Genomic DNA, 23,551 nt, shown 5'->3' on the forward strand with positions numbered 1-23,551 from the left:
TATAACCATGTTTAGAAACCATTGCTAGACACAGTGACAATATGGTTTGTGTCCCCACTCCGCTGTGTCAGCTTTCACAATTTAATTGTGAGCCCTGCAATGTTTAGTGTTTTTCTAAAAGCCCCAGCTTCTGGAGGCATGTGATGAGTTGAGACTCTCTACTATTTCTTTTAATTTTAAGTAAATTTTCAGCACTGATTGTGGCAAAAAGCTTGAAAATGTGATCTTGTATCAAAATCCAAAATGCAAACAAAAAGAACTTCAGATTTATTGTTTTTAAAAATATCATAATTTTTAAGCCAATCTCATGATTTTGGGGGCCTGGCTCAACTTTTTTGAACATTTGGGGCTGGTAACACTGCATTTCTAAAAACAGTGTTAAAATAACCATGTTCAGAAAATGTGCCTGGACACAGTATTCATATTTGACATGGCTAGAAACAGCCATATAACCGTGTTCAGAAAACATGCCAAAGACTTTAGCTAACAGTATTAAGAAAGAAAGAAGCCTCCCAAGGGAATAATATTGAATTATGAAAGGAAAATGTTGAGATTGAAAACACAATTATGGACTAAAACATTAGTGTTTTTAAACTATTTATCCTCTAATTTTCCTGCTATTTAAAGTTTCCTGCCTAAACATTGGTGCTGCTTTAGTTATTTCAGTTTACTCAAGTTCAGGAAAACTTAACGGTTATGTCTAGACTAGCTGGCTCAGGTGTAAGGAATATGTCAAAAGGGGTTCGGTTTTAGTTTCAATGAGTAGTTGATTAATTTAAAATTAGGACCATCTCAAAAAGGTCTAGCGTTCCTCTGTGTCAAAGATTTTCAGTTTTACTCAAATTAACTTTTCACACTTATGTGATATCGGCAAAGTGATTCAGTTCTAATCTGTGTCCGTTATATACTAGTCATATCTCAGTCTGTTCCAGAGGATGTTTATGCCCAAATTTAATTTGACTGTCCCACACAAACTTTCATTATCCCACTTGTTAATTATTGTAAAATAAGATTCTCTCCATTATAAAGCTTTGTCTGCAGTTTTGGATCTCTGTAGATTGAGACTTATGATCTATGTTTCTAGCCAAATGACTCATTCCTTTCAAAGTCAGTATGATATTTCTGAGTTAAAAGCAGCTAGGTCATCTTTTTAATAGATCTGTGAACAGCATTTTCTTCTTTAAAAAGATTCTTTGTCAACCAAAAAATAAGTGATACAGTTTGGTTTATTTCCTTAAATATTTTTTATTTACTTCTTATTCTTGTGATAGCGCCCACTGGCTCCAATATGTTAGGCGCTGTACAAATACATAGAAAGATCTTCTAAAAATTAAACAAAGCTACATTAATCTACTAAACAACAATTCCTTAATACAGAGCATTCATATACAATATGCAATAAACTTATTTGTGCATCTGCCTCTTGGTGTATTTTACTTTCTATAGTAAGAATTAAGTTGTATTTTAGAGTCAGTACACTAGCATTCAGATAATGCTTCTCATCTTACTGGCCCTTGATAGATCAATAAATATGTTATAATTCACAAACACCCAATTTTACAATTTCATTCAGACAGCAAAATGTGTATATGGAAAAAAGAGTTCAGGTGATGAAAGCACTTTTTTTAATGGCAATCCCTTCACAGTCACCTGAAGAGACAACTCTATCCTTCCCTGCTTCCACTGAAGCCAACCTGTAACTTCTATTATTTCCTACAGCTTTGACTTTTCAGTTGCAATGGGTGTTTCCAAGGCGCAATGAGTCTAATTTGGAATTTAATACAGATAAACTAAACATAACAATAGTTATCCCAAGACCCTGGAATACCAGCTAACTGCTCTGCTCAAAAGGAATAATAATAGTATTTTATTTTATAAAGTCTCTTGTACTTCCCTCTGTTGTCAACATTCAGAGTTTTAATAATCCTTACAAACATAGTCATTTCTATATTATTGATATTTTCTATTTTTTTCAGGGTTTTATACTATCATCCAATACTGTAGTATCTCAGGACCTTTGACACTGAACAGACTGGGAACAGTGAGGTACTCAGGGACTTTCATGAAGTGTCTAGCTCTTCTCCCTTTTTGGGTTATAGAAACTGGATGGACATTCAGTCAGAATGCTGTCTTCAGGAGGTCACAAAAAATAACTCTTAGAATCACATCCCTGTGCTGTACTGTTATCAAATAGCAGAGCCATGTTCTCTTTGTCTTTTGAAAGATCTCTTCAGATCACCATTTCATTCACCAATACTTTAGTCTCTTGATTTTGCAATCATTGCATGAGTACTCTCATTGACTTCAAAGGGACTACTTGCAGAAGTATGGGTTGCATGACTTGGCCTCCATAACCTTAGAGATGTAATCGTTCCCATAAAATGTCAAGTAACAATGTAAATTAATTCTCAGTCCAGTTCTTACTCCAATGCTTTTATTTAATTTCTCAACTGTCAAATAAATAGATCATAAACAAGCTGCAAGTTCTAAAAACACAAAGTCCAAATTAAGCAAAACATATTTTTTAAAAATTAAGTATTCCATACTGATAACAATCATAGAAGCCTCAATCTAAAGTATTAATTTCCCCCCTTCCTTTCGCTCACCAGAGCTTGAAGTTGCTCATACAAATATAAGACGATGTCAAATCATGTCATGAGATGATTGTTCTTGTGATGATGCTGGTTGCTGATGCATTGATTGTAATATCTAGGCCATTTAAAATTTCATAAGGCCATTTCTTGGTAAATAATTCTGAACTCTGATAAAAACAATTACAAAACTATTTTTAGTTAACATGTGAATTCTCGCACATTCAAAACTTCAGCTGATTTGGTTCCCAAGGGTTTATTAGACCCAGTTTCATGTTACTTTTTGTTGAGTTGTAGGAACAAAGATGATTCATTATTAGTAGCAAAGGTATTTGAATGGAATTACTCATAACTGATGATTACTAGGCATCTTTGTAATTTGTCATTTTTTAAACAGCTGAGTTATTTTTGCTTTTTTTTAAAAAGCTAACAATCATTGACTTTCCTTTATTAAGACTAAAGAGAGGCCTAGTGTTGTCTCAGCGATATCATGTTAATATATATGCAAGCCTGCGAGGGTGAATAACACAGAGAAAACAGTGTTGATGCAAGTGTCTGAAGACCATGTCACCATGTTTACATGATGTAAAAACAGTACCAGTCCAAGTAACACATAAAGGAAATTAAATATAAAGAAAGAAAAATATTTGTTCATGTTGAGTGTGGGCATGCTGGCATGCTATTGCAACACTCATTCAAACAAAGTCCTAAACTACCCTTGCCAAATTGTAAGAAATGAGTCACAAACCCACCAAGGCAAGGTAGTTCTGAGTTACTCCTGTCAAATCCTTCTTAGCAATACAGTAGTTACTGTCTTTTGAGTAACTAATAGACGACCGAAACTAAGTAGCCCCCAAATGACTTTTAAGGGGTATTGTGGAAATTAATACTTGTAAAGGACTTAAAAAATGAAAACCACTGTATAAATGATAAGCACCATTTTTAACTGGAAATTTTTTTTAATGGATTATGGGCCCATTAGATCACCTGCTTTACAGAAGGAGTGGTAAACTATTTTCACAAGTGTGGGCTACGATGGCAAATTGCTTGAATGGAACACATTGCATCTGTCTTTTATGTTTAATATGGAGGCATATATCTTACAGACAACTGTAGTTCAACTGGACCAATATGGGTCATGCATGCTGGAAACTAGTATCTGCTGATGCCCTGTTTGTATTCAAGATGAGGGCAGACATGGGACATGTGGAATTCCTTGAATGCACCTTGGCCATTCCTTTCAAAGAATAATGTTTTTTTAATCATAATGTTGTACATGTGAAGAAACTTCCCTGGAACAAGTCACTGGGAACTAAGAAAGATATGTGAGTGTAAAGACATGTGATGACTTAGGACACCACATTTTAGAGGTGTTACAACATCCTCAGCAACTCAGAGCCCAGTTTCCCTTTCTGGTGATGGGATCATGGAGAGTGTCAGTCACATAAGACCTTATTCCCTGTTTCACTAGTGACACCTCCAGGATGGATCCCATGCTTTTGGGAGTCCCTCAGTGGCTTCCGGGGAGACAATGTAATCCAGGGAATAGGACATGGATTTGGTAACCAGGATACCTGGCTTCTATTCCCAACTCTGCCACCGCTGTAGCTCCATGAATAGCAAGTGTTGTTATTCTGTCTTGTATATCTTGCTCCTTTCTCCAAGTAGTATCTGCCTGTTTCTGGGGACCCTGCCATTGCTTCTTTACTTGGCAAGCCAGAAAGCCATCTCTGCACACATGGAGCTAAAGAGCCATGACGCTTGTTGTGACCCTTTTTCTAAGAGTAGGGTTTGCACTGGCACTTTTTGATCCACTGGTGCTTTGTGTGAGAATAGGAGTTTGCCCTTATATCCCTACCAAAAATCCCCCCTTCCTTTGCACTATTGCATCCTGCACACAGATTGGGGAGGCAGGACCCTATATCCCTCAGATATTGCATTACAGTGCCTCTGCAGTGTAGATTGTGTGCAAAGCACTTCGGTATAAAGGGTGCTGGAGAAGAGTAAAACGTTATGATGTTTATAAATCTCAGGTTACAGGACTATGAAGAAGCCTTTTAAAAAATCCTAATGACATTTTAAATGTTTATTTTAGGACTAATCCAACTGCCTCCGCCTATCAAAATACATGGTCTTACAGGTTTAACTCTCAAAAACACACCGATTTCCTCCCACTATAGATAACTTGCTGGTAATACATTTTAGCTGTCGAGGTGGCATTTTTTGTGCCTGAAACTAAACATATTTCAATCACATGAAATGAATGCATTTTTAAATTAGTTAATTAACCAAAATAATTCTGAAATGTGCCCATTTCTCCTGCCCAGAGGTTGAAATTTTGCACCCAGACTCATGCCAGGGATTACAGGGGCTCTGTGTTCTCGCAGCAGTTTTGCACGAGGTTTTCAAACCACCACCCGGCGCCGCTCTAATCACACAGACAATGAGTTCCTGTCCCTTTAAATGCCTGATGTCACCGTCTCCTATCCAGAGCGGAAGCCCAGTCGCTGGGAATCTCCCGCCTGCTGCAGTTGAGAATCCTAGAGCCCTGGACCAGCACGTGGAGTAGGGAGCGCACGTGGAACAGCAGCATGGAAGGTGAGAAGAGACTCCACTGTTTTTACAAGGGTGTAGTGCACCGGTTTAGGGATCCCTGGGTGATTCTTTTTTGGTTGCTTTAATCGTCTTTAATGGAGTATTTTATAAATCATGACTGTCCTCGCAGTTAATTGAAAGTTTCTCCTTTTGCCGTCTTTTCTGCAACCAGATTCCAATCCATAGAGGTGGAATCAAATCGTGTGTTGCAATAAAACAGGAAACGAGTCGAGCCTCTTTCTACATTTAATTTCAGAACCTGTGCAACGTGTATGTTAAAGTTAGATTTAGAGCCCGGTTTAACTACAGCTCATCTTCTGGGTTTTAACGAATGAAGAGCGTGTGGGTTTCTTTGTGCTTATAAAAAGCGCACTCAGCTTTCATATCCAGTTGAAACGAAGCTGCAGGTTAATTTAGGTTCTAGTATTTAAAACGAGGCAAAATACTTTGTTTCTTCATATTATTAACAACCTTTGCAATTACCCACATTCACTAGTAGTTTGAGAGAGATTATTAATACATTGTTTCAATTCTTCATGTTAAAAAAACCTGAGAGTAAAATCATCCCTGCCTAGTCTCACTCAGTTCGAGGGGGAGACCCCCTTCTTGTAGGTTAAATTAAAATTTTGTTTTAACAATGTCTATCCCTCTTGTGATGAAAGATTTTGAGATGTACATTTCTGGAAGACTCATAATTTAAATACAACCTGACTCAATTCAGGTAGCCACAGCTTGATAGTCGTGAATGCTTTGAAAGAATGGGTCTAACTGCAGTTTGCCTACTTGCCTGTGTCAGTTTCATTTTTCTTAGTAGATCAAGTTGTGATTACTTACTGCATGTTTTTATTCAGCAAGTGAGAACAAACAGTCTCTGAATAAGAAATAAGCAGGCCTCTACCTCTGTGAAATGTATATTTTTCTCCAAAAAATTGCTTATTTGTCTTTTAAAAACTCTTGCAAGTAAAATATATCTTGCTACTGATGATTCAAGTTTTCATGCTATCAATGGGTCCCATGTGACATCCTACACTCTGAAATTCACTTGATGCATTTGAAGTGCACTAAAGTTTCTTATGTTTTCGGATGCAATTTATGTAAACGATGCTGTATAGAATAAAGTTACACTGTATATTCTCTGAACACAATAACTGTAACGTTTTCTTTTATAATCCTAGTTTTACACTTTTAGGTGAAATCCTGACTCCATTGAAGTCAATGGAACTTTACCATTGACATCAGTGGGACCAGGATGTCTTCCCTTGTTTTTCCTGCCCTAAAAAAAGAACAGGTAATCCTATGGAATTCAGTGAGGTTTTACTCACATGTTTACTTGCAAGAGTAAGGGTTTTCAGATTGGGCCTGGTGTTTATGAGCTAAATTCTGTAGTCCTTCCTTTACCAAATGTTAGAGTTTAGTGAAAGTTTATTTTATTAAGGAATGCAGAATTTGACCTTGTGTGATTAGCATTTTTGCATTTAATGTATTGGGATGAATAAACTGAGTAAAGATATCCCACATACCACACAAGGTCAGTTTCTTAAGGTAGATACCAATGTAGATCGAAATTTAAAGTGAAAATCAAAATGTTGTCCATAACTGCATACTACTAGACATTATATTTTCCAACATATGTCCAAGACTAACTTAAAATACTGTATAGTCCATGAGACTGGCTTGATTTATGCCTCATTATTCCAGGAGGAACATAGGGCCTTCATCACTGTTTTCCAATATTGAGCCGAGAAGTAGTGTATATTTCTGTAACGGCTTTGTTTTTTACAGGAACAGGTTGTTAGCCCTCTTCCAACCTCTTAGCAGGAGGACAGGTAGACTGCCTTTGGTCAGGCTGAAGGGTAGGAGCCAATCTGGCATGGGTGACCCTACCAGTTATATTCCTGCCAGCATAGTTTTCAGGCTCATGAGATTACTCAAGCCTTTCCATCATGTTGAGGCACAGTCCATGGGGAAGGATGTAAGATGATTAAAGTCCCATCGTGTTTATTTTGAGGGATCTATAGACTAAAAATCTGTAAACTGTTACATTTTGAGTTTTCAAGGTCATTTTCAAAATGCATACTAGTTTTAGCAGAGAGCCATGGTGGAAAAGAATCAGTTTAGTCTACTTAGGTTATGGCATAATTTATTTCTAAAACTGAAATGTCTCATTTAAAAAGGGAATTAAAATTATTAGGAAAAAGAGAATGCTTTAATGGGAAAGAGCTTTAATGCTGTATTAGCTGGACTCTCTGAGACTATGAGAAAGATACTATTAGGGACACATATAATCGAAAAAGTGAAAAGAAATAACTTTGTTTAATACAAGATGAAATAGGGCCAAATGTTTTCTTCAGGAAGTGATTGAGGTTTGAAATGCCAAATAAGGCACTTCAACCTGAAAATTAGATAGGCTTTCCCTTGTTCACTTGTTAGAAGTATAACATGGTTTTGAATATGAAAAATATTGGAAATTATATGACAGTGACAAAAGAAATTACATACTATATGTAACAGACTGATCTTGCATTAGGAATCTTGGTGGATTCAAAATTTAAACTGTGTAGATCTGATTGCAGACAGAGGCCTAGACTGTTGTATTTTTATTTCAAAGTTTCCTTGTGCCTATTAAGATTATATCAAGACAAAGTAAATAGTTTTAATTGCTCCACTACATGCAATAATAACAGGGTTAATTGTCTTTAGAAACTGAAAATACAAGAGAATGCAAATAGTAATCTGTGAAACAGGTATTTGCAGTGAAATGCTGACTCCATTGAAGTCAATTGGAAAACTTCAGTTGACTTCAGTGGGGATGAGATTTCATCCTCGATGTGTAGAATTACAGTTGCATTGGAAAATGTAATATACTAATAAAAAAGGCAAAATCCTGCCTTTAACTGGTGGTGGCAAACAGACAGAAGAGAACATAACAGTGCCAGATTCACACTTGCCATTCTGCTGGTTAGAGCTGTGTGGCCAATAGAAAGATATTATTCACTGTATATTTAATGGAAAAAATCACAAGTCATTGAATACATGATTCATTACATATGTTCACAAGTTATTCAGCCATGTCTGTATGCTGATCAAATAACAGAATAAATTGTTCTAAATTATTTTAGGCTTAAAATATAACAACATTCCTTGACTAAGTTTGTTGTTAAGTATTATTTGACAGCTCTAATGCTGGCATAGAGTGAGTCTCACTATCTATTACACTTTACTTCTGTTTTGTAAATGAACTTTGCGCACTAAATGCAACATACACTTTAGTCAGCTGCACCCTTCCCATGTACCCTAGGCAGCAGTTCCTGCCTCCATTAAGTTTATGAGGACTAGCTGGTATGTAAGTGAGCCCCTCCTTGTGCTTTTCTGGGCGCTATGTAGAGATATTGTCTTACTGTTTTCATGAAGCACAGAGGCTTCCTGTGTCCATTTCTCCTTCTAGCACACCTGCATGGTATAAGGAAGGATTTGGCTCAAAATATTTTACTGAGAAAGGAGGTCTGAGGATATATATGAAGAAAACATAAGGGCTCGAAGGAAGGTCTTTTAGAGAAGACTAATGTCTGGTGAAATCCAGGTGCAGATGAATAGATATTGAGGCCTGAAAGTTATGCAAAGACTGTGGTATTAGTGAATGAGGGAAAAAAATGATACATAATGTCATTTTTTAAAATTTGAATTAATTAATTTATTTATAGTGACGTATTTCCCAAAGGTCCTGGTCATGACCAGGGTCCTATTGTGCAAAGCACTGTACAAATCCACATAAAGGGATAGTCCCTGCACTGAGAGGTTAAGGGCTAGTCTAAACACCGTTTTTGTACCACCATAACGAGCGGTTTTAAAAACCGATATAGTTAAAATGGTACAGCTCCCTAGTATGGATGCAATTATAACTTTAAAGATGCTTATATCGGTACAGTTTAGTGAATTAAAGTGGTATAGATTATTGAATACAGTATAAAAGTTCTTATACTGGTATAGCTGATTGAATACCATACAAAGGTGCTTATATTATATATAACTTATTTGAATAAGGTATACCTTTATGTGGTATATCTGTATCCACTCTAGGGAGTTGTACTGATTTAGCTATATTGGTTTCTAAATCAATATAGTGGTACAAAAACTGTGTAGACGTAGACCAGCCCTAATTTAAGATAGTCTCTAGGTAACTTTAATTTATATTTTACTTCCCAAGTCCATTTGTGGACCCTCAAGAGCAAATAGCTGCCACAGTACAGTGCAGGCATGCCCCCAACACATTCCTGATCTACCCACTGTGTTTAGTTCTGGGAGTTTGGCCCCTGCAGAGTCCTTACACCAGTTCTACACCAGCCAAGTGCCCTCCCCCTGCCCCATACCTGCATAGGGAGCCTTTCCCACTCATTTTAAGGCCTCTTGATTCTGTCACAGTGGAATAAAAATATGATAGTATAGCAAAATCAGGCTGTTTGGTAACACAAGATGTTTGTACAACTTAGAAGGTATAAACACACAAATAATTAGAATTGATATCAGTGGTCCCAACCGGACATCTACCTAGGTATTATCAGCTGGGAGTTACCCATCATTTTCACAGCAGAAGCCTGTCATACACTGTTCTAGGCTTTCATATTTAGACATTATAGGGTAAGAAAATGACAAATCAAATGCCTTAGCTGTGAAACTCCTTGATTTCTAAGTCCAATATTTCTAGTAATATTTATTTTTTTTTGCGTTTAACCTTTTGACTGTGACTTTGGAACATGATAATGTAATGTGTTTATTTATGATCTAAGACAAATATGAAAAAAGTTGCATTGCATGAATCAATGGACCCCTACCTTTTTTGCTGAGCATTTTAACACCTTTTCTTTGGGTATGATTTGAATATAATAAAATTAGGCTTTGGAAAAAAACAGATTATTGAAGAGTTAAGATTTGTAATAATTTGTTTTTATTCCCATGATTGATGGTTTCAGATAATATAGGCTTCTGAAGAGGATTTCTTATCACATGAAAATGGAAAGCTAATTCACATTTCACAATTGATTATTACACTGAAAATGTAACTGGAGGATACATTAATAATCAGAGAGTTAGCTATTTTTTCTTTTATTATTAATTGTGCTCATTGCCAATGGAGAATATTTGAGGCATTTGCATTGTCAGAAGAGAATACTAGCCATTTTACATTCCTAATGGAAAAAAAACAGGGATAGTGCTTTTTTATTTTATTTTATTTATTTATTTATTTTATGAGTGAGAATTTCTGAAAAGGGCAAAGAAAGCCACAGGAAGGGCATATACTTATCAGTGGACAGATATTCACTCAGAGTGTCATGAGATACAGCAAGGGTGGATTTTGCATTTGGATTTCTTATTTAGTTTTATGGTGGGTAATATCACATGATGCCAGATGATTCCTTTTTGAGAACACTTCAAGAGATGCCTAGGATCTCAAGTTATTCCAAAAAGGTCATAGAATGGGGTGTACTCCATAATTTGCCTAAAGATCAACCTGTTTTAGATAACACATAAGCGACTTTTGTCTCTGGGTAAATTCACCCACTTTTGGTCAAAATATGTTCTTTTCTAAGATTCTGCTTCAAAGATGCAGACGACATGCAGAACTGGAGACCTGTACTGTACATTTTTGTGAAAATTAGAGTTAGAGAAGGTCTTCAAATTATGCACTATATGTTACAGTATATAAAATACAGCTTTCTTTATTTCTGAGATCTACATTGCAGATATCGGAGATGATTTTTTTATCTATACTTCAAAAGAAAAAAAATTATGTATTGTGTAACATTTATATTGCGGTAGAACCTAAATATCTCCAACAGGTTGGGTCCCACTGTGCTAATCATTGTACAAATTTGTAGTGAATGACAGTCCCTGCCTTCTTAGAGGTGGATATTTTTATATTCTTGGGATCAGGCCCATCAGGAGCTAAAAATGTATGTCATGTAGCTAAAACCAACATTTTATTTGTCCATTCAACTGTGAAAGGATTAGAGATGAAACCAGAGTATGGAAAAATCAAAGCAATACATGTGGAAAAATACTGCCTGTGAACAGTATCCACCAGATCAGCAAATGGTTGCCCAAGAAATCAGAGAGTAACACAGAAGGAAATTAACATTAATGGAACAAAACTACTTAGCCCTTCTATTTAGCTGATGATCAGCATATCAAGTGGTTATTTGATATCAGTGGGAAATGGGATTGAAGAAAAACATTAGCTGTCCCTGGTGGTGGTTCTTCAGAAGATGTCTTCTCTGAAAGTCTTTGGCCAAAGGGATCTCTTTTTTCATTACATAAGGTACCTGGTGAAATGTATGGGCAAGAAAACCAGTGGAAAATATGTATTAGCTACTTATGCTAAATAATCTGTTTCACCTTGCATTTTGCTGTGATGCCAGGAGTTCCTTTTCCAGGTTTGAAAAGGAGCACTGTGTAGCTCAAAAACTGCCTCTCTTACCAACAGAAGCTGGTTCAATAAAAAATTGTTACCTTATTCACCTTGTCTCTCAGTGGAAAAAACTGTCATACATAATGAAGTACCTTCAAGGCAACCTTCAGGCCATTTATTGTAAAGCATTTAAAAGTATAACATTTTATAGAAATTAGCATGAACACCCAACCCCCCCAAATTGTTTTCTTTCTAATTCAGGCCCTGATTCAGGAAAGCACTTAGAGACTCAAGCATGTGCTTAAGTTCTTTCTTGAATTGCACATTCAAATATTAACTTTGGAAGACTTTATTTTGCAACATGCAACACTATTCAGAAATCACAAAATCATAAATGAGTCAGAAGTGACAAAGAGAAGGTTATTTCCACAGTCCAAATATATATATTACTGAATTATCACACTTCATATAAATCTGGACATGGTGTTAAATTGTTAGGTTTCAGAGCTGTGTCATCCCATAGCAGTTAAATGAAAAACAAATGATTTAGAGATGGAGAGATATTACCTCTTTATGTTTAGGAATTAGATTATGACATCTTTGTCTTTCTGAATATCTCTGCTTTAGATCTTATATAGAGATCTCATGGTGACTTGGAAGGGATGAAGAGACATGAATAAATTGAGGCTGTCAAGCAATTAAAAAAATTAATCGCGCAATTAAAAAAATTAACTGCACTGTTAATAATAGAATACCATCTATTTAAATATTTTTGGATGGTTTCTACATTTTCAAATATATTGATTTCAATTACAACACAGAATACAAAGTGTACAGTGCTCACTTTATATTTATTTTTTATTACAAGTATTTGCACTGTAAAAAAACAAAAGAAATTGTATTTTTCAATTCACTTAATACAAGTACTGTAGTGCAGTCTCTTTATCATGAAAGTTGGACTTACAAATGTAGAATTATGTAAAAAATCCAACTGCATTCAAAAATAAAACAACGTAAAATTTTAGACCCTGCAAGTCCACTCAATCCTACTTCTTGTTCAGCCAATCGCTCAGGCAAACAAGTTTGTTTATATTTGTAGGAGAGAATGCTTTCTGCTTCTTGTTTACAATGTAACTTGAAAGTGAGAACAGGGGGTTCTCATGGTGCTGTTGTAGCTGGTGTCACAAGATATTTATGTGCCAGATATGCTAAAGATTCATATGTCCCTTCATGCTTCAACACAATTCCAGGGGACACGTGTCCATACTGATGACGGGTTCTGGGCGATAAGACTCCAAAGCAGTGTGAACCGACGCATGTTCATTTTCATTATTTGAGTCAGATGCCACCAGCAGAAAGTTGATTTTTTTTTGATGGTTCGGATTCTGTAGTTTCCACATCAGAGTGTTGTTCTTTTAAGACTTCTGAAAGCATATTGCACACTTTGTCCATCTCAGATTTTGAAAGCACTTCAGATTCTTAAACCTTTGATCAAGTGTTGTAGTTAGAAATCTCACATTGGTACCTTCTTTGTGTTTTGTGAAATCTGAAGTGAAAATGTTCTTAAAATGAGCAACATGTGCTGGGTCATCATCTGAGACTGCTATAACATGAAATATATGGCAGAATGCAGATAGAGTAGGGGATATACAATTCTCCCCCAAGGAGTTCAGTCACAAATTTAATTAACGCATTATTTTTTAATGACCATCATCAGCATGGAAGCATGTCCTCTGTAATGTTGGCCGAAGCATGAAGGGGCATACAAATGTTTAGCATATCTGGCACGTAAATACCTTGCAATGCCAGTTACAAAAGTGCCATGCAAATACCTGTTCTCGCTTTCTGGTGACATTGTAAATAAGAAGAGGGCAGCATTATCTCCTGTAAATGTAAACAAACATGTTTGTCTTAGCAATTGGCTGAACAAGAAGTAGGACTGAGTGGACTTGTAGGCTCTGAAGTTTTACATTGTTTTGTTTTTGAGTGCAGTTATGTAACAAAAAACATCTACATTTGTAAGTCGCACTTTCAGGACAAAGAGATTGCACTACAGTACTTATAGAGGTGAATTGAAAAAATACTATTTTAAATCATTTTTACAGTGCAAATATTTGTAATAAATAATATACACTTTGATTTCAGTTACAACACATAATACAATATATATGAAAATATAGAAAAACATCCAAAATATTTAATGAATTTCAACTGGTTTTCTGTTTAACAGTACAATTAAAACACCAATTAATTGGTGGTTTATTTTTTAATCGCAATTAATTTTGAAAACAGCAAAGATTCCTGTGGCACTTATAGACTAACAGATGTATTGGAGCATGAGCTTTCGTGAGTGAATACCCACTTCATCGGATGCATGGATGTGGGTATTCACTCATGAAAGCTCATGCTCTAATAACGTCTGTTAGTCTATAAGGTGCCACAGGACTCTTTGCTGCTTTTACAGATCCAGACTAACATGGCTACCCCTCTGATAATTAATTTTGAGTTAATCACGTGAGTTAACTGCGATTAATCGACAGCCCTATAATAAATATTATGGTCTAGTTTGAGAAGCAGTACTTTTTGGTGCTGTTTTTGAGTCTGCCTCTGAGTTTGTTTGACCTTGAATGGATAACTTAATTTTTCTATACCTAAATTTTTCCCATCAGTAAAATGTGTATAATAATATTTACCTAACTTACAGGGAGTTTCAGAGGCCTTATCAATGTCTGTAAAGCATTTTGGGATCCTTGGCTAATAGACACTATGGAAATGCCATGTATAACTAAATGTGAGAGATGATAGGGATTCTGATTTAATTTTAAGATGACATTTTCGTAAGTATTCAGTGTTGGTCTAAATGCTTCCATTTAAGTTCAATGGGAGAAGAGTTAGGCCAGTGCTGAATACTTTCGACAATCCCACTTCAAAAAAGGATCAGTTTTTCTTGCTGTTTACTGCTAATTACTATTTAACCATAGTGGGAGCTACACACATACAGAATTTGAGAAATGAAAGCTAAACATAAGAATTTAAGAGACCAAAATAGATCCAAAATTTGTAGCAACTTTATCAGGCAGGTACAAGGCTTTTTTTTTTTTTAAAACTTACTTTTACTATGCTGAACATGTCAGCAAGGTCACACTCACCCAGAACTTTTAGGATAACCTCACACAGTGCCAGGCATCTTTACTTTTTGTTAACAAAGCTTTACATTTTGATGTTGCAGAGACCACAAAAATGTTCCATAAACAGTGGTGGTAAAGAAAGATAATTATGGGGTAAATGTCAGTAGTGGTTAACACCTCACTGCCACAGTATGTGTATTTCTGTTATGTAACTGTCAGGAATGAGTTTTATGTGCTGGGTCTCTTGTTTGATTGTGTAAAGACAATTCAAGATTTTTTGACAGGTAAAAGTAAAGAAACAAAAATAGTGAAGGAAAGAGGAAATAAAGGAACAGGGAGCTATGGCACCATTAAAAAGGTGAATATTAAAATCAGCCACATTTGTAAGTTGTCATGACAGTACAGGCATCTAGAAAGTGCAGTGCATTGATCTACACAGGCCAGGATTTAAAAAAAATCAATGACTGCCTAAGCTACTAAGGTAACATTTAGACACCTAATTAAGTCATTTTCACAGGTGCTGAGAACCTTTAGCTCCTACTGATTTCAAAGTGTCCTATTGGGTGCTCAGCAGTTTAGAAATTCACATCACCTATACTGTATATGTTCCTAAATACAGACTTAGGAGTCTATCTTTAGTCTCCAGTTTTTAAAAATCTCTGCCCCTATGAAAATTCAGAAACAAAGTTGGTTTTGCACCCCTAGTTAAATAAATTTGATGTAGCAAAATTAATAAGAGCTTTTTTCCTTTTGTTAATAAGGGAATTTAGGAGCATCTAGTACTCTGCTCCACAGAGATTCCCCGATACATAGCTATCACCATCAAGCTGCATTCAGAATGAGGTCTTAAATGGAAAACATAGATGATTTGATTCACTAATACTGAGAAACTATAAAAGGAAGAATGCTGTTTGCTTGTTTTGGACACTTAACACTAGTCGAGCTATAGAAAAAGAATGGGTATAAATTAATTATATTGCACAAATTCCACTTTCTAAAAATAATTCTTGGATAGCTCTTTCTTTAGATTATTAATGTGTCAATTTTGCTGTGTAGGTTTATTCATAATAAATTATACTCTTATAGCTTTGTTAGAGCAGAGATAATTTTAAAAAATATTATTAGCAATTTAGATTGCTGCTAGCATTTACTTTGTCTGTGTCTTTTCCAGATTCACAGTCAGGTATGGACCTAAGTAATTCTCAGGAACAGTCAGTGGCTACAGGTACTGTGTACCCTTAAGCTTTCTCTCACCCTCCTCTTTAAAATCTTAGTTAATTTTAACTGGGAAAAAATGAAATAATTGCACAGTCTGTTCAGATTAACAATGTACTAGATGATACATTACAAAACTGAAGATGGGCATTACAGGACAGAAAATTAAACTCTGGAGTTGAAGTAAATACATAAGAGGGTGATAGAATTTTAGAAAATAATGTGATAGAAGAGAAATCAAAAGAATGTGTGATAGAGAATTATCATTGCTCATGGACAAAAGAAAAGGTTTTAGAGATGAAGCTGGAGGTTTTGGTATCTGGTTAAGAGATTGTTTGGGCTTTTTCAGCCTGGAATTGTGGGATAAGCACAATAACTGCTGTTTCTGCCAAAATGATCATCAGTGAAGAAGTTAACAATTTTCATATTTAAGGGTGTAATTTTTCCAAAAGCACCTAAGTGATTTAGGAGCACAAATCCATTGACATCAATGAGACTACTCATATGGTTAAAGTTAAGCATGTGTTCAAGCACTTTGCTAGATGGGGGCCAGAGTTTTCAGCACCTTGCAGGATTGAGCCCCATATGAACAAAGTACATCTTGTGATCATTTTCTAGGCTTTATTTAAAGTTATTGTTTATTTATATGCTAATTCATAAAATTAACTAATTTGCAATGGGTCTCCTAGTCAATAGGACACATTAGAAAGGTCCTACAGCATATTATGCTTCAGTTTATATGAGTTTTTAACCTGACTCAGAACAGTTCCAGAATATTTAAGTCTGAACAATAAACATTCCTTTTAGATGTATATTCTATGGCATTGGTGATAGTTGCTGTTTTAGCAGGGTGTGTAGTTTTGGGGATCTATTCCCACTTCTATCAATGACTCAGTGAATGACCATAAGCAAATTATTAAGCTATGTTGCAATGTTGTCCATCCATAAAATGGGTACTGACACGAGTGTTGTGAAAATTATTTTGTTTGCAAAGTGCCTTGAGATAATTACATGGAAGGTGCTTTTGAAGGGTTAATTATTATCATTTAACATTTTTCTTTCTTCAGAAGGACAGGAAGTTTTGAAAGACTGTAATGTGAACAAATTCCAGGAGATGGAAAACATGGATAGTAGGGAAGATATGAAAGAGCACAGTCAACCTCATGAAGAAACAGGAGGTAAACAGGGGCTGCATGATGAAAACCAATAGTTAAAGATCTTATTCCTTTGATTGTATTATGTTCATGCCTAGAAGTTTTAATTAGATCATGCTCCCGTGTGCTACGTGATGTACAAACATTGAAATATGAGTTTGAGGTCTGAACATTTTAACAGATTCCCGGGTGATATGCAGATTGGAGTACTACTATTTCCCATCAAACAATCTCCATGTGCAGATTGCACATAGGTCATGCATACAGGACCCATGAAACATACACTATCAGGTTCGTTCTCAGATAAATGCTGTACATTTCAATCTTGGTTTTATGAATGAGTTCATAGATTAACTGACTTTATTATTTAGCAAACTCTAATGGTGTGCTCAATGCTGTACAAAAGCTCAAGGAAAAATGGTCCCTGCCCCAGAGAACTTATAATGTATTACTTACACAGACAAAACAGGTCATACACGTATATTAAGTAATAATATATCAGATACCAAGACTGTAGAACAGGGATTGGCAGCCTTTCAGAAATGGTGTGCCGAGTCCTCATTTATTCACTCTAATTTAAGGTTTTGCATGCCAGTAATACATTTTAACATTTTTAGAAGGTGTCTTTCTGTAAGTCTATAATATATAACTACTTTACATACAACAATAGCTTTAAATAAGGTTTTTAAGATGTTTAAGAAGCTTCATTTAAAATTAAATTAAAATGCAGAGTGCCCTGGATCAGTGGTCAGGACCCAGGCAGTGTGAGTGCCACTGAAAATCAGCTCGCGTGCTGCCTTCAGCACGCGTACCATAGGTTGCCTACCCCTGCTGTAGAAGAAGGAAATTTGGGTGCAATTTTGTTGGGAGCCATGACAGACTTTCAGATAACAAGAGGAAGGATAAGCAGGGTTATTTGGGTAATGCACCTCATGCAGAATCATTCACTCAATGTTTTGTTGTTGAAAATCATACACTGAAATGTTTTGAAAAAAGTAGTTTGCATATAACAAGATATACATGCTAGCAGGGCACTGTGCATCAATATCACTTAGCCCCTTTGTTAGCTCAGAATATTTTGTCAGCTTTCAGCTTCATTTTCTAAAGAAAGGGTAGATTATTCTAAACTCTTGGGACAAGGGTGCACTAGAATCTTCAACTGCTGTACGCAGTAATCTTTTCCCTGTAACTGCTCAGTGAGGAAGAAGCTGAGCAGCTCCATGTTTTTATTGACAATGAATTCAAACAACAAACAATTTCTATATATCTCTCAAGGAAGATACAAGTATAAGCACAAATATTACATCCATGTGCACCTATTTTTAATTGAAAAGATATCTTATGTACATTTATATGTCTTTAACTCTTTCTATCAAGAAACGGGTATGGCTTCTTCTCTGTAGTATCAAAGCACCTAACAGGCAAAAAAGGATAAAAGATGCAGTCCTTGGACTCCAGATAATCTGTCATGGTGTGGCCTTTAGGGTTGCAAAATTTGAGAGGGGAACTTGAAACAGGTCTCAGTATCTGGATGGTTATAAAGTGAAATCACAGCATTAATAAACATTCCAGCTACTCTGAGTAGAGCATGTTCATTTATGCCAGTTCTTAACCACAGACAGTGAAAAATACTGCTTGGCAGAGGATGTGGTAATATATACTGAGGAAAAGGCATGTGGTGTTTTACCAGTTTCATATTGCCACTTGAATACAGCATGTCCATGAAAATACACTAGTATCAAGAAAAATTATGTCTGTGGCTTCAGGTGACAGTTTTCTGAACCAGGATTTACTTAAATCATGCCATTTTAAAAAATTGTCTCTAATTGGTCATCTAAATCAGGGATTCTAAAACTTCATTGCACCGCGACTCCCTTCTGACAACAGAAATTACTACACGACCCCAGGTGGGGGGAGCAAAGACTGAGCCCACTTGAACTCTGCTGCCCTAGGTGTGCCAAAGAGGAAGACCAAAGGCTTCAGCCCCAGGCAGAGAGTCTATAACCTGAGCCCTGCCACCAGGGCTAAAGCTCTGAGGCTTAGACTTGCTGGGGTCCACAGCTGAAGCCCAAGCCAGCCCTCGGGGTCGCGACCCACTTTGGGGTCCCGACCTACAGTTTGATAACTAGTGATCTAAGTGAATAAAGTTAGACATTATCTGTTTTTGCCATAACTTGGAAATAACAGTTTTACTTTGATCTAAAATGAACTTTCACATCGAACCTTTGAGTAATTAAAAATAAAACTGCTTTAACAAAATACAAAACGATACATAAAGTAAATTTAGTGCTAAACTGGTGAATGAGGCTAGAATGACCATATTGGAGACAGAAGTACTTTATTTCTCCACAAACTAGGTATAGCACAGGCAGCAGGAGTAGAAAGTGGGAGAGGAATTATTTAAGCTTAGTACCAATGTGGACACAAGAACAAATGGATATAAATTGGACACTAGGAAGTTTAGACTTGAAATTAGATAAAGGTTTCTAACCATTAGAGGAGTGAAGTTCTGGAACAGCCTTCCAAGGGGAGTAATGGGGGCAAAAGACATATCTGGCTTCAAGACTAAGCTTAAGTTTATGAAGGGGATGGTATGATGGGATAGTCTAATTTTGGCAATTGATCTTTGATTATTAGCAGGTAAATATGCCCAGTGGTCTGTGATGGGATGTTAGATGGGGTGGGATCTGAGTTACTACAGAGAATTCTTTCCTGGGTGCTGGCTGGTGAGTCTTGCCCACATGCTCAGGGTTTAAATGATCGCCATATCTTGGGTCGGGAAGGAATTTTCCTCCAGGGCAGATTGGCAGAGGCCCTGGAGATTTTTTGCCTTCCTCTGCAGCATGGGGCAGGGGTCACTTGCTGGAGGACTCTCTGCAGCTTGAGGTCTTCAAACTACAATTTGAGGACTTCAATAACTCAGACATAGGTATGGGGTTTGTTACAGGAGATGCCTAATGGGATTTTTCAAAAGTGTGTAATCAAGTTAGTTGCCTAACTTCCTTTGAAATCAATAGGATTTAAATGACAAAGCTGCTTAGGTGCTTTTGAAGAGCCCACTGGGCACTCCTTTGCATCTTTAGTCACGTACATATCTTTGAAAATCTGGCCTGAACCTACAATGTACCACCTGTCCAATATCCTGGCATCAATTGGGACATTAGTAGTTACTTGACTACCCCCTACCTTTAGCCCCTTCACAAAATTTTCCCAGGCACTTCAACAATCTGCAATAGTATGGAAAGGAAATTATCCAAATAATATATTTTTTGTGCAGAGAAGAGAACATTTATGTTGACCCTGCTCTTGTACATATGTTACATTATTTTATATGGCAGCTGACCTCCTGCAAGCCTCTTTTGTGCAGTAACTTTTATTCTTGAAAACAAAGGTCCTGTGAATTTTACACATCAAAGATACTGTTATTAATATCGATACATCATCAATTCACTCTTCAGTAAACTACCTCGCCATTATAACATCCATCCTTCATGAAACAACCCAGAGTATAAACCTACTGCAACACCACAATAATCCACTCCTCTGTGAAGATCCTCAATGTACAAATAAAGAGATTTTGAGAAATACAAGGATGTTTTTATTACATAAAAAGACATACCGCAGCATCACAACATAAAATGACATTTACTACTTAAGAACATAACAATGGCTACAGTGGGTCAGACCAATTGTCCATCTAGCTCAGTGTCATGTCTTCCACCAATGGCCAATGCAAGATGCTTTGGAGGGAATGAACAGAACAGGATAATTATTGAGTGATAGGGAATATATAGTCCAGTTCCAGTTTCTAGCAGTCAGAGGTTTAGGGACACCCACAACATGTGGTTGCATCCCTGACTATCTTGACTAATAGACATTGATTGACCTATCCTCCATAAACTTACCTAATTCTCTTTTGAACCAGTTATACTTTTGACCTTCACAACATACCCTGGCAATGAGTTCCACAGGTTGACTGTGTTGTGTGAAGAAGTACTTCCTTATGTTGGTTTTAAACCTGCTGCCTGTTAATTTCATTGGGTGACTCCTGGTTCTTGTGTTATGGGACCTCTGGTTCTTGTGTCTTGGGTTTGCTTCACATACAGTTCTGCACCATCAGTCCAGTAGCGTATGCACGCAGTAGTTCTAATTTGTGCAGCATGCTGAGTGTAGGCTATGCTAGCAGGCTCAAGTGTAGTTGCTTATGTGACTGTGCATGTACTGATAGCAATCCAGCTGCCTTCACACTCGATTGTTAATTAAAAACTTCACTTTTGCTTTCACATCTGCTATACAAAAGGCATTGGGTATGATATTAATTGGAACATTAGTCACTGGACAGTCATTGCAGGTCAACAACCATCTTCATTTTACTTCCAGTTACCTGGATGCACGTTCCACCCAGTGACAGGGTGCTAAGCAGAAAGCTGCTTAGCCAACCCTCTGTCACTCCAGCTCCAATTAAGGGAGGTGAATTGGAGCTGGATAAATCACCTGGCCCTGATTGGGGAAGCTGGAACAGCTGCTGCCTCCTCAGGCTGGGGCTGGATAAAAGCCCCAGGGAAAGGAAGCCAGGAGAGGAGCTGGGAAAAGGGGAAGCTGCACTAAGGGAAAAGTAGCTTGTCCCTTCTCGCCTGCTGGCAGACAAGCAGAAAGGGATTGTGTGTATTGTGGTGAAACGGTGATGGGAACACTACTTGTAAAGTAAAACACCAGGTGAGTACTGCAACAAAGAACTCTGAGTGACTTTCTCAGCCCAGCGGGGGCAGGAGTCAGGTGGGCCCAGCAGGGACACCGCTACACAACCCCATGCTGCACCTGCTGGATTTACTACTGGATGTGCATCTTTTGGGGTTTGTCGTAACTATGAAAAGATTTATTAGCCATTGCAAAAATGGGTATGCAATGTCATCCAGAATCACAACGCTAACATGACAACATTGTTAGTGGGAATACGGTTCCCCTTTCTCTGCTCTCCACAAGTCCGCTGTTTTTGGAAAATTCTGGCATTATGCTCTTTGCTGGACCACTTTGTGTACACATTCATGAACATTCCTTGATGATCCACCAAAGCTTTCATCACTGCTGCAGCTTTGAAGATTAAAAATAAATGTTTAAGTGTAAAGAATTTTAAATGGATTCAGTTAGGGTGACTCAAATGCTACGCTTGCCTGCATCCCTTTGTGGGTGGAGAAGGTCCCAGAGCAGCAAAGCTGACAGTCCACTCTTCCGGGTGGGGATGCCATGGAGGAGCTACACCAGGGACCGCCACACCCCATGCAAAGCACAGAACCCTATTCCACAATGTCCTGGAACTTGGCTTACAGCAGGATGGGGGAAGGAGGCTGGGGTTGTGGTGTGTTCCAGGCCTAGGGAAGAGTTCAGTAGCAGAAAAGATGCTTCCACCATTGCGCCTTTAGAAATGGAAGTGAGGAGTGCAGACTCAGGCTTAGCTGGCTCTTTCCTTCTTTTCATCATCACCAATCCCAAAAGTTTTACAGGTCAAACCAGGCTTTGATGGCATCTGTGCAACCAGCGTTGTCCATGTTCTGGCCCCTCTTGTGGCCTTTGTACTCTGTTTGATCACGCACCCTGCAGCACATTCTGTATTGCCCTGCAAGCCTCCACAACATACCCTCCACTGACTTCCCATCATCAAGCTTGTCCCCAAAAGACCAGGATGGACAGTTTTCACAAGGAAGTCCAAAATCTCTTCCACATTGAAGCAGTGCTCTCATCCTTGTGGTCTGGTGCTTCACTATCAAGCTTAGCTCACCAAAGGCCTACCAAGAAGCCTCCTTTCCTATCCTGATGTTATATAACCATGGACGCTCATGCCAGGTTTTGAGAAGAACTCAGTTCCACCAGCCTATGGTCATTGTCCATGCCCAAATGGTGTTCTTCATCTGCTTGGATGGCGATCAGGCATTTGATAGTTTAGAATTTTTTTCAATTAGAAATATCTCCAACAATAATAATTTTCCTGTATTACTGCTGTAAGCCAGCATTTTCCCTGTTATTTGATTAAATCATCCATATCTGGTAACAATAATCACTAGTTTCTTAGAGCTTGTTCACTTATTAATCTTGTATTATCAATGGAGGTGGTCTCTATATAGAATAATGGAGACATGGTTTCAGGCTTTGTGCGAGGTGGGGACAACTGAAATCTGTATTTTGTCCAACTCTGGATTGGTTTGGTAGAAGTTTTGGTCTAACTTTGCAGATGGTGAGATTGGGAAACGTCAAGGAGACATTACAGAAAATTAATAATGGCAATAAATGAATTAATGTCAAAATATCTCATCAAAGCTAATACTCTTGATGTATTTCCGTATCAGTCTTCACTGTTTTCAGTGGAAAACAGGAACATTGCAAATCAGTTGCAAGAAAATCTGCAGTTGTAGCTAGCAATTTAAAATTCGCACAGTCTCTTGGCCACACAAACACACTGGGTAATATGAG

The 23,551-nt window shown here is 37.2% G+C and overlaps 1 protein-coding gene across 3 annotated transcripts in view; it reads left to right on the forward strand.

The window, feature by feature from the left end:
• The first annotated feature begins 5,075 nt into the window (after positions 1-5,075).
• Positions 5,076-23,551, forward strand: part of IKZF3 (IKAROS family zinc finger 3) — a 49,345-nt gene continuing 30,869 nt past the window's right edge. For 2 of the 3 annotated variants that reach the window (XM_030541583.1, XM_030541585.1), the window contains exons 1-3: positions 5,076-5,189; positions 15,889-15,942; positions 17,000-17,110. In XM_030541583.1, the coding sequence (XP_030397443.1) occupies positions 5,183-5,189; positions 15,889-15,942; positions 17,000-17,110 (172 nt within the window). In that variant the 5' untranslated portion in view covers positions 5,076-5,182. The remainder of the gene's footprint in view (positions 5,190-15,888; positions 15,943-16,999; positions 17,111-23,551) is intronic. The other variant, XM_030541584.1, reaches the window with a different exon arrangement.

Source organism: Gopherus evgoodei, chromosome 23, assembly GCF_007399415.2.
Source record: "Gopherus evgoodei ecotype Sinaloan lineage chromosome 23, rGopEvg1_v1.p, whole genome shotgun sequence".
In the NCBI taxonomy this organism is placed as follows: domain Eukaryota; kingdom Metazoa; phylum Chordata; order Testudines; family Testudinidae; genus Gopherus; species Gopherus evgoodei.